Source organism: Podarcis cretensis (assembly GCF_951804945.1).
Source record: "Podarcis cretensis genome assembly, chromosome: 11".
Taxonomy (NCBI): domain Eukaryota; kingdom Metazoa; phylum Chordata; class Lepidosauria; order Squamata; family Lacertidae; genus Podarcis; species Podarcis cretensis.
The window spans coordinates 549,352-564,230 of NC_137180.1; the positions used below are offsets into that span (position 1 = coordinate 549,352).

At 44.9% G+C, this 14,879-nt stretch overlaps 1 protein-coding gene across 4 annotated transcripts in view; it reads right to left on the reverse strand.

Annotated features, from left to right (window-relative positions):
* DOCK8 (dedicator of cytokinesis 8) overlaps positions 1-14,879 on the reverse strand; it is a 165,791-nt gene that overhangs the window by 36,039 nt on the left and 114,873 nt on the right. For all 4 annotated transcript variants that reach the window (XM_079995976.1, XM_079995975.1, XM_079995974.1 and 1 more), the window contains one exon: positions 12,787-12,874. In XM_079995976.1, the coding sequence (XP_079852102.1) occupies positions 12,787-12,874 (88 nt within the window). The remainder of the gene's footprint in view (positions 1-12,786; positions 12,875-14,879) is intronic.

The window sequence follows — 14,879 nt, forward strand, 5'->3', positions numbered from 1 at the left end:
TTAAGAATCCAATCAAATCACATTAAACATTCCAAATTATACAAATACATATCATAAAGTCCAAATATTTTGCCAAATTATAATTTTTTTGTTGGAGGTTCCCATGCTTCGAGGTCAGTGGGGTCCAATCATCTCATATTTCTACTGCTTTAAGTGTCCACAAGTCCCTTCTTTCAATCTTCTTGTTATTATCCTTCTTCTTTAATAGCCTCTGAGTTCCTTCCACAGGCGAGCTGAAACGAGCATTATTATGCCTCCGTGTGAACTTTGTGATGACTATCCCCCCCCTTTTTTTGCAGCTGGTAAGTCTTTTGTTTGCAGTATATCCTCGCGCACTGGTATTTATGCCGAATCCATCCGAAAGTTCTTCTTGGGTGGCAGGCGCCATCTTTTCTCAGTTCCGATGAAATAGAGTCTAGGCGTTTGCTCGTTAATTTTCTCAGAAAAGTTGCACCAAACATTAGTCTTTCCAGGGGAGGTTTGCCAAATCGAACTTGAAATACAGATATATATATATATATATAATTTTTATTCCTTTTTATTAAGTTATAACAGACAAAAACAACATACATTCCAACAAACATACAAAGTACACAACCGAGGATAAAAAAAGGAAAAAAGAAATAAAAAAAGAGAAAAAAATTTAAAAATGCATAAAGCAAAAACACGTCAACTTACATTAACTCACATGACATTGATTGACTTCCCTTCATCTCGATTTCGGAAAGTATTATATTATTTTTCTATCTCTTTTCCTTAAAAAAAAACTTTTTGCGTCACAAGCGTTGTCTCATACCTACTGTGATTTTTACATATTTTTTGTTATTATTGTTATTGGTTTTGATTTTCCTTTGTCTCTATTTCCATGTATACCCTGAATTTATCCCAATCATTATTAAATTTTGTACTTTTTTGGTTTCTTATTTTCTGTGTCATTTTTGCCAATTCTAGATAATCAAATAGTTTAGATTGCCACTCATTTATAGTTGGGGTTTTTGGGGTTTTCCAATACTGTGCTATGAGGGTTCTGGCAGCCACCGTTGCATATTGAAAAAGCGTTTTATCCTCCTTTTTTATTTCCTCTCCAATTATCCCCAGCAGGAAGGCTTCAGGTTTTTTACTGAAGGTATATTTAAGATTTTTTTTTAATTCATTATAGATGGATTCCCAAAACTTTCTAAGTACCTCACATGACCACCACATATGATAGAAATCTCCCTCCTTGCTCTTGCATTTCCAACACATTTTGTCACCTGTTTTGTATATTTTTTCCAATTTTACCAGCGTTATGTACCACCTATACATCCTCTTATACAAGTTTTCCCTAAGTGTTGTACATGCCGAGAAACTCATACCTTTGCTCCACAGTGTCTTCCATTTGTCAAATTCTATATTATATCCTAAATCCACTGCCCATCTCACCATTACCTCTTTTACTTCCTCATCTTTGGTGTCCCACTCAAGAAGCTGGCTGTACATTTTCGATAGTAATTTGGTTTTGCTTTCTAATATTTCGATCTGGAATCTGGATTTTTTCTCACTTATCCCCTTCTTTTTATCTTCTGTCCACATAGAATTGATTTGGTGATATTGAATCCAACCAGTCAATTTCTTTTTTATTTCTTCATATGGTCTGATCCTCCACCCGGTCTCTGTTTTAGCTAGTAGATCTTCGTAGGTCCATCTTTCCCCTTCGATGTTTGTCTTTTTTTAATGTCAAAATGTCAATTGGTGATAACCACCAGGGGGTTTTCTGTTCCAATAGTTTTTTATTTCCCACACTTCTAGCAGTGGCCGTCTAAAAATGTGGTTGGAAAAACACTTGTGGACCTTTCCCTTATCTCGCCATAAGTAAGCATGCCAGCCAAATCTCAAGTTGAATCCCTCTAAATCTAACAAATCTTTATTTTTTATAACAATCCACTCTTTTACCCAACAAAGACCTGAGGCTTCATAGTATAACTTTAAATTTGGGACCGCGAATCCCCCCCTATCTCTTTGATCTGTGAGCAATTTAAATCTAATTCTTGGTCTTTTTCCTTGCCAGATGAATTTGGAAAGTATTCTCTGCCAGTCTTTGAATAGTGAAGTTCCTCTAATTATCGGTATATTTTGAAATAAGAATAATAATTTTGGTAATAGGGTCATTTTGATTGCTGCCATTCTCCCCAGCCAGGAAAGGTGTATTCTATTCCAAGTGTCCAAGTCCTTCCTTATTTCTTTCCATGTGTTCTTATAATTGTTTTCTATCAGATTTATATTTTTCATAGTTAACCAGATTCCAAGGTATTTTACTTTTTTAGTTATTTTGATCCCCGTCTGGATTTCGAGATGATTTTTTATCTCATCTTCCAAGTTTTTAGTCATTATTTTAGTTTTTGTTCTATTTAATTTAAAGCCGGATAGTTTTCCAAATTCTTCTAGCGGTTCTAACACTTTGTCGACACTCTCTTTTGGGTGTGCCTTTCACAATCTCAAAGGATTCTGTTAAGTTATTATTAATAATTAATTTAGCACTTTGTTGTGTATAAATTGCTCTAATTCCTTCCAGGAATGTGCCCTCTATCCCTGACCTTTCCAAACATCTTATCAAAAAACGCCAGGACACATTATCAAAAGCCTTTTCGGCATCAACGAACATTAAAACTGCGGGAATATCATTATGGCATTCTAGGTATTCAATGATGTTTATTGTATGTCTTATGTTGTCTTTTATCTGCCTATTAGGTAGAAAGCAGGCCTGGTCAATGTGAATGAGATTGACTAAACACTTTTTAAGTCGGTGCGCCATTATATCTGCGAAGATCTTATAATCATTATTCAATAGTGAAATCGGTCTGTAATTCTTCCAGAATTTTATAGTATTTGGCCGATAGGCCATCTGGTCCTGGGGCTTTCCCCAGTTTCATCCTCTTAATTGCCTCTCGGATTTCCTCTACTTTTACTGGTTTATTTAATGCACTTCTTTCCTCTTCTGATATACTATTAGGGCTATTTTCTTCTAAATATTTTTCTATTCCTATTGAATCTTCTTCTTCTCTTTTGTATAAATTTTCATAAAATTTGAGGAAGTTCTTTTTTATTTCGTTAGGGTCCTCCAAAACTTGTTCTTCAACTTTTATTTTGTTAATACTGAGTTTTCTTCTTTTTCTCAATTGCCATGCCAGGAACTTTCCAGTTTTGTTTGCCGACTCGAAGAACTTTTGTTTCATTAATTTAATTCCCCATTCTACCTCTTGACTTATTAATATTGTGTTTGTAGCATCTTATACTGTTACTTGTAGCCATTGTGATTCGGTTTTCCTAACATTTTTTTCTCACAATCTCTCATTTGGTTAAGTAATTCTTCTTTTTTTTTTGTTCTCTAGCTTTTTTTCTTTGGCTGTTTTGTTGTATTAGGAAACCTCTTAACACTGCCTTGCTGGCATCCCAGACTACATCTATGCTTGTCTCCTTATTGGTGTTTAAGTCAAAATAATCTTTTAAAGTAGTTTTTGCTTTTTCAATCACTTCTTTTTCAAATAGATAGTCGTTCATTCTCCATCTGTATATACCCTGGTTCTTCCTGTTTAATTGTAACATTATTGGGCTGTGGTCCGATAGTGTTCTAGGCTGTATCTCACATTTCAACACTCTTATTGTTAATTCTCTTGATATCCATATCTGATCTAACCTATTCCAACTTTGGTGTGGTTCTGAGAAGTGAGTGAATTGTCTTGTCATGGGGTTTTTGTGTCTCCATATATTTATTAGATCTAGGTTTTCCTCGAGATCTTTAAACGATTTTGGTAATTTCCCTTGATTTAAATTCTTCTTTCTCACTCCTGTCTAGTTCTGGTGTCGGCACTCCATTTAAGTCTCCAAGTAAAACCAATTTGTTATTTTCTAATTCTAGTAAGAGTTGTTCCAGTTTTTTGAAGAACTCCAATCTGTTTGAATTTGGTGCATAGACTGTTACTACATTTATTTTTTCTCCCTGGTAGTTGATTTGTACTCCTAAAATTCTTCCTTCCTCATCCTTGCAAATTAGTTTAGGTTCTAACTTCTCCTTCACATAAATTACTACCCCTCTTTTTTTCTTAGAGTCTGAATTGATAAATTCTATTCCCAACTTTTTGTTTATTAAAATATGTTTGTGTTTTTTGGCAACATGGGTTTCTTGGCAACAAATGACATCAATGTTTTTTCTCTTTATAATTTTTTCAAATTTATTTCTCTTGGACTTTTCATTAAAGCCATTCACATTCCACGATAGAAGCGTAAGAGTCATTTTATTACTAATTACACTTTGTTCTAATTTCTGATTTAGGTTCTAATGCTTCTGTTTCTATTAGTCTCTATATCTTACCCCTCCTCCTCCTCCACCGATCTTGTGTCTTCCGCTTCTTCCTCTGGCTCTCCTCCCCCTTCCCCCTCACCCCCCTCTCTCCCCTCCCCTTCCTCCTCTCTATATCTATGTCACCTCCTTGCTGTCTTACTTCTTCTCTGCCCAAGTCTTTTTCATATCTTCTCAGGAACTTTTCTGCTTCTTGTATATCTGTCAACTTGAACTTTTTATTCTTATAAAAAAAGGAAACCCCCTCTGGGAATTCCCATTTGTACTGTATTGTATTTCTCTTCAGAGCATTTGTTAATTGTCTATAACCATCCCTTTTGCACAGAATCCTGATTGGAATTTCTTTAAAGATAATGATTGGACGGTCTCCAATCATTAACTTTCTTTTAAAGCTGGTTCTAAGTATTGTGTCTTTCATTTCGATAGAATTAAATATTACTAAACAATCTCCAGGAATTCTTTTTGACCTAGTTTGTTGCTGTTTCCCTCTTATTCTGAAGGCATTTTCTATTGTATATGCTACTTGTTCTTCCTTTATTTCCAACCATTTTGCCAGTTCTTTAGTCATTTTTTCTCTTATGTTCTCATTTGCTTCTTCAGCGACCCCTCTAAATTTCAATTTAAGTTGTTTTTGACGCATTTCTGTCATGGCTAAATTGTCCCATAATTGATCTTGTGTATTATGTAGGTCTTTTACTTCTTCCTTTAACTTTTCTGTTTCTTTCCTTTGGTCCCTCAAATCTTTTTGGGTTCTTTTATTAGATTCTTCAATTATTTTTGATTTGACTGTCAAGTCTTGTATCTTTTTAGAGAGTTCACCTACAGCGCTTTCTATTTTCCTGTCTATTTGTTCCTGTATTTCTCCTAGTTTACTTTCCATATGTATTTCAGATTGCTTAAATTCCTCTTTGGTTTTTAACCATAGGATGTCTAGATCTTTAATTTCCTCTTGTCGGGATGCCTTCCTCTCTCCCGGTGTCCCTCCAACTTTTTTACCATTTTTCCCCAACATCCTATGGTTTCTTTCTCTCTCCCCTAGGGGGCGCACAATCTTTCTTTTGCCCTTTCTGTGATTTCAACACCTTAATCTATGTAATCCCGTATTGGCTTATCCTCTTATCCTCCTGTAATGGTTATGGGTGGGTTACTCGTGCGTAAATTGCCTCCACTTCAGTTAGATCGTTTGCTCAATCATGTTTAGGGTTAGAGCTCGCCCTCCGTGACCTGTTAGTCACTTGCCGAATCCATCAGTGGGCGTTTCTTGAATCTCTTCCAGCATAAAAGCTGTTTGACCCCAAGTCTCCGCCTATGCTCCCTGCGCGGAACGCATCTGCGCAAGTAAGGGGACGGCAAGGGCGTGCCAGCGCTCTCTCCGCTGGTCTCGGTTGAAGGGTCTTGGAGCCCTGACACCGATTCCTCCATCTCCCTCTCCTCTCTATTGGTGTCACGCTGAATTCCTTCCCCCCGACTGGTTCCCTCTCCGGCATCGCTCTGGAGCCCTGCCTCCGCTTTCCACTCTGATGTCAGTTCCCTGACATCCACCTCCCCCCCAGGACCCCCTTCACCCCCGGCCTGACCCGGTGACGTGACCTTGTCCCCACCTTTAGCCGACGATGCAGGGAACCCTCAAAAGGAGCTGCCGTCATCGTCCGAGGACTCAAACCCCGCTTCCCACCCATTCCGGTTTCTGACGGGAAGGGCTTCCCAATCTGATTCCTCCTCTCCTGACGATTCTCCTCCTTCCTCTGGGGACGCTGGAAAACTCACAAAATCCTCCTCCTCCTTATCGGTGGTGGCAAATTGCTCCTCCCAGAATCTCTCCAGGGGTTTGGGCTTCCTCAGATACCTGTTGTGGAACTCTTCCACTAGATACCCATCATCTATTTCCCCTTCTGGAACCCACGTGTTTTCTGACTCGGGTTCCCCCTCCCAAGCTACTAAGTATTCCACCTGCCGCCCCCGCCATCGCAAATCCAGGATCTCCATTATCTGTTGGTGGTGTTCCCTCTCTTCCAGTGGTGGGTGTCTGAGCGCTTCTCCTTCTACCTCCCGGACCCTCCACTCCCCTCTGTACAGCGAGAGCAGTGACCTATGAAATACCGGGTGGATTTTCATGTTGTCTGGCAACTTGAGCCTGAATGCCACCGGGTTGACTTGGTGTGTCACCTCAAATGGTCCCAGCCGCTTCGGCCTGAGTTTCTTACACCCACCCTTGAAGGGCAATCCTTGAGTGGATAACCACACCCGGTCCCCCACCCTAATGGTCTCCCCTTCCCGGCGACATTTATCTGCTTGCCTCTTGTACTCCTCCTTGGCCCTTTCCAGATTCATCTTAAGCTGCTGGTGCAGTGCTTCCATTTCTTCCACGAACTGCTCTGCGGCGGGCACGCTCCACCCCTCCTCCCCCCTCCCGGGAAAGGCCCTGGGGTGACACCCATAATTAGCCAAGAATGGGCTGATCCCCGTGGACACATGCTCCGCATTGTTATACGCAAACTCAGCCAGTGCTAGCTTATCTACCCAGTCGTTCTGCCTCTCGTTGACATAACAGCGGAGATATTGCTGCAATATGCTGTTCGCCCTCTCTGCTTGCCCATTAGTTTCCGTGTGCCTTGCCGTCGGGAATCCCACCTCCACCTGCAATAAGTTCATAAGCCTCCTCCAGAACCTTGAGGTAAATTGTTTCCCTCGATCAGAGATAACCCTCGAAGGATCCCCATGCAACCTGAAGATGTGAGTAACAAACAGTTGCGCGGTTTCCTCGGCTGTCACCGCATGAGAGCAGGCTATAAAATGGCACATCTTGGTTAGCAGATCTACTACCATGACTGCTGTCTTACCTCTGGATTTGGGCAAATCTGTCATGAAATCTATCAACACCACCTCCCAGGGTCTTCCCGGCGTGGGCAAGGGTTCTAGTAACCCTGCCGGGGCTGCCCGCTCTCCCTTGGCTCTTTGGCAGCGGTCACACCCCCGTACATACTCTCGTACATCTTCCCTCACCTTCGGCCACCAAAACTCCCTAGTGACCAGTAACATAGTCTTGTGTTGCCCAGAGTGCCCCGCTGTAGGGTTGTTGTGAAGCTGTCTGAGCACCCTTTCCCGTAGGGCCCCCCCGGGCACATACATTGCTCCCTTGTAATACAGTAACCCTTCCCTTACCTCGAAGTCTCCCCGGTCTCTCCCATTTTCCCTTAGTTCCCTGATTCTGGTTTGGGCAAATTCGTCCTGGCGAATCAACTCAGTTAGTTCTCGTTTCCCAACCAACGCGCCCCCACAAACCCATCGTTCCTCAGGGAACACATGTCGAGCCTCCGGTGGTCCTTCTCCTTCCGTGTACTCCGGTTTCCGGGAAAGCGCGTCTGCTCTCACGTTCTCTTGTCCTGGCACATACTTGATCTCAAAGAAGAACTTGGAGAACTCCTGTGCCCACCGAATCTGTTGCTGGTTGAGTACTCGTGCTGTCCTCCAGTATTCCAAGTTCTTGTGGTCAGTGCAAACCTGGATCTTGTGCTGAGCCCCTATCAGGAGATGTCTCCACTGGCGAAATGTGGCATAAATAGCTAACAGTTCGCGATCGTACACCGTGTAGTTCTGTTCCGATTCATTCAGCTTCCTTGAGAAGAAGGCGCACGGCCTCCATGTGTGTTGGGCCGGTCCCGGCTGGAGTAACACCGCTCCTATCGCTCTGTCTGATGCGTCAGTCTCTAGCCTCATCGGTTTCTGCAGATCCACGTGCAGGAGCTGTTCGTCCGAGGCGAACGCCTGCTTCAGCCTCTCGAAGGCTCGTTGGGCACCTTCCGTCCAGACGAACTTCTTTTTGCTACTGAGACAATCTGTGATGGGTGCGGTTAAGTGGGCGAAGTTCTTGATGAACTTCCGGTAGAAGTTGCTGAACCCAAGGAACCTCTGCACATCCTTCCGGGTTTTGGGGGCCTTCCATTCCAGCACCGCCTGCACCTTCCCAGGGTCCATGGCTAGGCCTCTGTCTGACAACTTGTATCCCAGAAATTCCACTTCCTTGGCGTGAAACTGGCACTTTTCCAGCTTGACCCACAGTTGGTGCTCTTGTAGCCTTTTCAGTACTTCCCTGACGTCCTGGACATGCTGTTTTTCATTGTCCGAATAGATCAGGACGTCGTCCAGAAATGCTACACAGTTCTTGTACAGCAGGGGGCCCAGCACATCGTCCATGAAGCTTTGAAAGCAGGCGGAGCCCGACTGTAATCCAAATGGCATGACTAAGTACTCAAAGGCCCCTAGGGGGGTGAACATGGTGGTTTTCTATTCGTCCCCCTCTCTCATTCTAATCAAATTGTAGGCTCCCCTAAGGTCCAGCTTGGTAAAAATCTTACCCTTCCTTACCCTGGTTAGAATATCATCAATTCTGGGCATTGGGAAGGTCACGGGTTCCGATACAACGTTTAATTTTCTATAGTCTACGACGAGCCTCGGCTGATCCATGTTTTTCTTATCCACAAAAAACACAGGGCTGCCCCCCACTGCCTTAGATTCTCTTATAAACCCCCTTTTCAAGTTCATGTCTATAAAGTCTCGCAACTCCTGCATCTCTTTGTCGGACATGGCATACAGCTTACCCACCGGCAGCTGCGCCCCAGGGAGTAGGTTGATTTGGCAGTCGAAGGGCCTATGTGGCGGCAGCCTGTCCGCTTCCCTCTCGCTGAAGACCTCTTGTAAGTCCGCGTACTGTGGCGGCACCTCCGCTTTCTGCTTCAGCGTGGTTGCTGCCACTCTGGCCAATCTCACCCTGGGCTTCTCCCCCCCTAGACAGTGTTCCAAACAGTGCACTGACCCGAAGGTGACTGTGCGTTGGTGCCACGCCACCACTGGGTCATGTAGCACTAGCCAGCTCATCCCCAGTATTATCGGGGGTCCCGCCAGTGTGGCCACGTGAAAGGCAATGGTCTCTGTGTGCCTGGACACACTCATTCTCATTGGCGGGGTTTGATGTGTCACCTCCCCCCCAGCAACTCCCTGCCATCAATCGTGGTCACTTGAAGTGGGAAATCCAGTGGCAGCAAGTGGATCTGGTGCTCCAATGCAAACTCCTTACTAAAAAAATTACAGGAGCTCCCTGAGTCCAACATTGTCTTCACCTTGACTGGGTGTCCATTTGGGAGTTCTAGCATCACCTCTATCGCTATAGAAACCTTGGGTGGGTACGGTTGGGGCACTTCACTTAGTTGTTCGCTTGGCTGCTGCACCCCCCTGTGGGCAGTCAAGCACTGGCGTTTCCCTGCACCTTTTCCTCTGCCCCCTCCTCCTCGTTTCCAGCGGCTCCCACCATCCCTTGCCAAGCCTTTCTTTGTGGACAGAGCCTGGCAAAGTGTCCTGGCCGTTGGCAGAGGAAACATTTATTGGAGTTTCTCCTAGCCTTTCCCTCCCTTTTGACTCCTTGGTGGGCGCTCGGAACCTCGCGTTCGTGCGCCCCATCAATTTCCATTGGCACCATGTCATCAGAAGGCTGCCTTGGCATCTCAGGAATGCGGTAGTCAGGGCAACGCTCCCCTCTCCCTTCCCGCCTTTCCAAAGCGTGCGCTTCCTGGCGAGCGCCTATCGCCAACGCAGCTTTAGTCAGCTGATCCATAGTCTCCGGGCGGGGCGCGCGGGAGAGCTCATCTTTAACGGCTGGGTACAACCCCTCCTCAAACAGCATCCGTATGGGCGGGCTGTCCATATCCCATTCGAGCCTGTGTATTAGCATTGCAAAGCGGGACCAGTAGTCTCTAACGGAAAGGTTCCCCTGCTTGCATCTCATCAGCTCCCGTTGAGTCACACTCTCCCCCAATTGGCTGGAATACATAGCGTCCATTGCCTGGAGAAACTTCCGGACGTCCTTCATGGCTGGGTTATGCGCGGCCATTAGGGGTCTAACCCATTCCCTCGCGCTGCCCTCAAGGTGCCCTACGATATACGCCACCTGCGCTGCCTCATCATCATGCTGCAGCTGCAGTGCGTACTCTATTTCTGTCCGGAATCCATTATATTCTTGGGGCTTTCCCCCAAATTTGTGTACCAGTCCGGGCACCTTCTTTGCCACTGGGGTGGGTCTCACCTGTGCGTCCTGGGTGCGCCTCTCGTCCAGCCGCGCCATCAGCAGTGCTACATGCCGTTCCAGCTCCTGGTTCCTCTTTACCAGGTCCTGCGCCCCCGCAGCTGGCTCCGCTGCCCCAGCACCTCCAGTCTGGCTCATGTTTCCACTGCTTACTCACGAGTAACAGCAAGGGACTGACGGATTGCTGTAATGGTTATGGGTGGGTTACTCATGCATAAATTGCCTCCACTTCAGCTAGATCGTTTGCTCAACCATGTTTAGGGTTAGAGCTCGCCCTCCGTGACCTGTTAGTCACTTGCAGAATCCGTCAGTGGGCGTTTCTTGAATCTCTTCCAGCATAAAAGCTGTTTGACCCCAAGTCTCCGCCTATGCTCCCTGCGCAGAACGCGTCTGCGCAAGTAAGGGGACGGCAAGGGTGTGCCAGCGCTCTCTCCGCTGGTCTCGGTTGAAGGGTCTCGGAGCCCTGACACCGATTCCTCCATCTCCCTCTCCTCTCTATTGGTGTCACGCTGAATTCCTTCCCCCCGACTGGTTTCCTCTCCGGCATCGCTCTGGAGCCCTGCCTCCGCTTTCCGCTCTGATGTCAGTTCCCTGACACCTCCTATCCTTTTTGCTTCTCCCGGTAGCAAAAAGGGACTTTCAAGATCTTATTTCACTTCATGTTGTTCAATAACTTATTCAATAACTTATTCAATGTTGTCCAAACCCACTTGCTTTTTCCAGGAACCAAGTGTTTGATTTATGTTAGTACGTTAGTTTGGTTATTTCAAGAGACAGAGGAGAGGGAAACAAAATAAAGGCGGATATATAAAAAAGAATCAAAAGTCATATACAGTATCCTTCTTTTTGTAGTCCAAGAAGAGTTGCGAACTTGAAATACAGATATAATAACAAAGTAAAAGCTCACCTCCCCCTATCAATCTCTGCAACATAGTCTGTCTCATAATGACGGATCCCAATTAAATAGTGCGTCGCAAGAGAGTCTTTTTATCTTCTTCCAAATATTTCGAAAAACAAAGGCTTTAGTTAATATTTTTATTTCCACAGAGTTTATTTTCCAATCTCACTTGCTATAGGTAGTATGACGGTTCTTCGGGGGGAGGGGGTTGTTAGGTAGTATTGTAGAAGAAGAAAAAACTTTTATACCGCCTTCTTTCCATTCCGTTTCAACATACTGGTTTAGATGTTGTTCTCTGATGTTATCTTCTTTCCAATCCATCACTCTTAGCGTCTCAGTGGCTGGCTTAATTAGCAGATAAAGTACCCCTTCTTTCCTCGAAGCATGTCAAATAAATCTTATATCCAATCTCTTATCTTAAGAAATGGAACTTGGAGCGCTCCCAGAGACCGTGTCCAGGAGATCCGAGCTCGCTCAAGGGCTTTCCATCCAGTGCCCTCACCCCCTCCTTCTTTTCGAACTCAGGGGTGATGTATGGGAGCCGCAGATGAGACTGTGTCTTCCCTTCCACCGGGAAGAATCTAGGGAGGCTGATTACTCCCATCTCAGCCTCTTAATTACCTCGTGTGGGCTGGAGAGATGGTATTGTCGGCCATCTTCCAAGGCGCCCCTAGCGGAACCCGATTTATTGGCACTTTTAAAAGCTCCGGTTGGAGCTCCACTAATTTCAGTTCCTCTGATGACCCAGTTGCCGGAACTAAGCTCCACCCCCTTTCCCCCCAACAGGAAAAATGCCACCTTCTCTTCTGGGTAGTTTCACTTCTCATTTAATATCGTTATTCTACGAGATCTGGGAGACTGTACTCCCCCTAAATCTGTGTCTGCATCACTATCTGAGCTCTGCAGCTGTATTCCTGCTCTCTGTGTTTCTCCTTCCTCTGTGTGCACAAAGATCGAATTCTTTTTGCTAATTGCTTCCCCCTCTTCTCTTAGGAATTCTCTCTGTTCTTCCACTGTCTCTGTTTCTGTCCTGTCAGAGAGTCCCATTCTCTGACAGATAGCGTGCCTTCTTGTCTGGATTTACGAAGCATGGTTATGATAACTCTGGTTTATCATGAAGTCTAAAATTGACAAACCACCTGAAAGGTGTGGGCCGAGAGAATGAAACACTGCAATACTGACAAGAGGTACCTCCACCATAGATTTATTTTTTTTTTTGGGGGGGGGGGAGAAGCAAACAAGAAGCTCTAACAGTAAATTCTTCTAAATGTCTACTCAGAAATATCATTCATTTACTTCAATGGAGCTTACTACCAGGGCTGCAGTCTAAACCACTGTTGACACATATACAGAACAGCTATACAGTCCGGGATGCTTTAAGGATAGAGTTTTCTGCCTCGGTTCAGGAATGAAACTAGATGGCCACAGAGAGAAGCTGCTCTGGTTAAAGCAATAAAAATTCATTAAATTACTTACTTATCTAGCCTCTCATTTGCTTGCCGCCAGTGTGTCTGCTCTTTCCTCCATCGTAGGTTCTCATTAAATCCTGGGAATTTATCGTTCCCTACAAGGGCAACATACATAGAATCACACTGAAACTTTAATATCAATATTTCCCTACTGATATGAGTTCTGCAAGAGGCTACATCCATTGTGCTAGCAGTGAAGGAAAGGGTATCTTTTTACACACAAACTAAAAGAGCACATTTGGTATGGAATTGTTGAAATACAACAGATGGGAACCATGTGCCCCTGAGAACAATGGGGCTTAGAGCCAGGAAATAAAACCAACCTAGAAGCAAAACAGGACAGGGGTGGTGCTTTGGTCTAAACCACTGAGCCGCTGGGCTTGCCAATCAGAAGGTCGGTGGTGCAAATCCCAGCAACAGGGTGAGCTCCCGTTGCTCGGTCCCAGCTCCTGCCAACCTAGCAGTTCGAAAGCACGCCAAAAAGTGCAAGTAGATAAATAGGTACCTGTCAGGTGCTGGTGTGGTTGCTCAAGAGCAAACAGGCAAGACTCCGACCTGTCTTTTCCAGGCTTTATTCTTAGTGTAAACTATTTACAGTGAAGAGCGTCGTAAGTTCATGTCTGGCTCAATCGCTAGCAGAATCTGGGAGTGGTCGGTCTTTGTACCTCCCCCAGCATAACAGTCGCGTGACCCCCAGCCTTCTCCGCCCCTCTCTGCACCGAAACCTACTGCACAGAATGGGCGCTGGCAAAGGGGTACTTCCCTCCTCTCCGGTTTGCTCAGGCTCGGTGTTGAGGCTCTCCCTAGCATCCCCTGCTCCCTGCACCTCCTTTCCACTGGAGGCGGGGCTTTCCTCCTCGCCAGAGGAGGAACTGCTTTGCAGGATTTTCCAAGGTTCCCTGCCCTTCCACCTCTCGCCTCTGAGCTGATGGCAGTTTCCTGATAGTACCACTCTGGCAGGAAGGTAAATGGTGTTTCCGTGCGTTGCTCTGGTTTCACCAGAAGCGACTCAGTCATGCTTGCCACAAAGCCCGGAAAAACTGTCTGTGAACAAACGCTGGCTCCCTCGGCCAGTAAAGCGAGATGAGCACCGCAACCCCAGAGTCGTTCGTGACTGGAGTTAACTGTCAGGGGTCCTTTACCTTTACGAAGCAAAATATTGGACAGAGGCAGACAAATGAATGAGGCCCAGAAGTCCAGACTTGGGTGAGGTACAGCAGGAGTAGCCAACATGGTGCTACCAGATGCTGTTGGGACTCTTAACTCACACCAGCCTTAGGCACTATGGCCAATGGTAAGGCATGATGGGAGTTGCAGCCCAACATCATCTGGGACTATCACACTGGCTTAGGTATAGGATGTACTCTTGCATTACCCTCTTAATGAAAATATGTGTGTAACCAACACCTGCAAGCCACCTTCTTTCAATAAGCAGAAAGAGAGAATGGCTGGCAACCAGTCCCAAGACTCAGTTCACCTTTCTGCAGAAGTGGCTGTGCTACTGACCTGGTTGCTACCTGTCCTGGCTACCAAAAAAAAGCAGCCTGTATGCTTCTTTTGGCAGCCAAGGCAAGCAACAGCAGCAGGACTAGTTCCATGCTCGTCCTCATAAAATGGGCACCTTCAATTGGCCTTTACTGTTGTAAGGATCAAATTGGGGAGTTGAAACAATGATCAAACCAACTTTCTGGTCACTTTCTAGAAACTCGAGGACGAAAGAAGAGGGAGAGCAGTACTAAGTAATCAAGAAGAAGCCAAACTAGTACAGTTACTTGCTTAAAGAAGTGATTTGCTCACAAAAGGCCTTGGAAAAGAAGAGTCAATGATAATCCACTTAGATGCAGTGCCTTGTCTACTGCTGACACTTTTCACCTGGGCGTTTTCAAGTATATAAGCAGAGTTTATCCCATCTAGTTGTAGGAAGCTAAGTTTAACAACAACAACAACAACAACAACAACAACAACTTATTATTATTATTATTATTATTATTATTATTATTAACATTCACCACCTTTACTGGTTCTGGTTTAAGAGGCAGAGCTCAACAGAAAGGGCTCTTGCTTCTCTTTGTTCTCAGCCACTTTAATTGCATAAGCCTA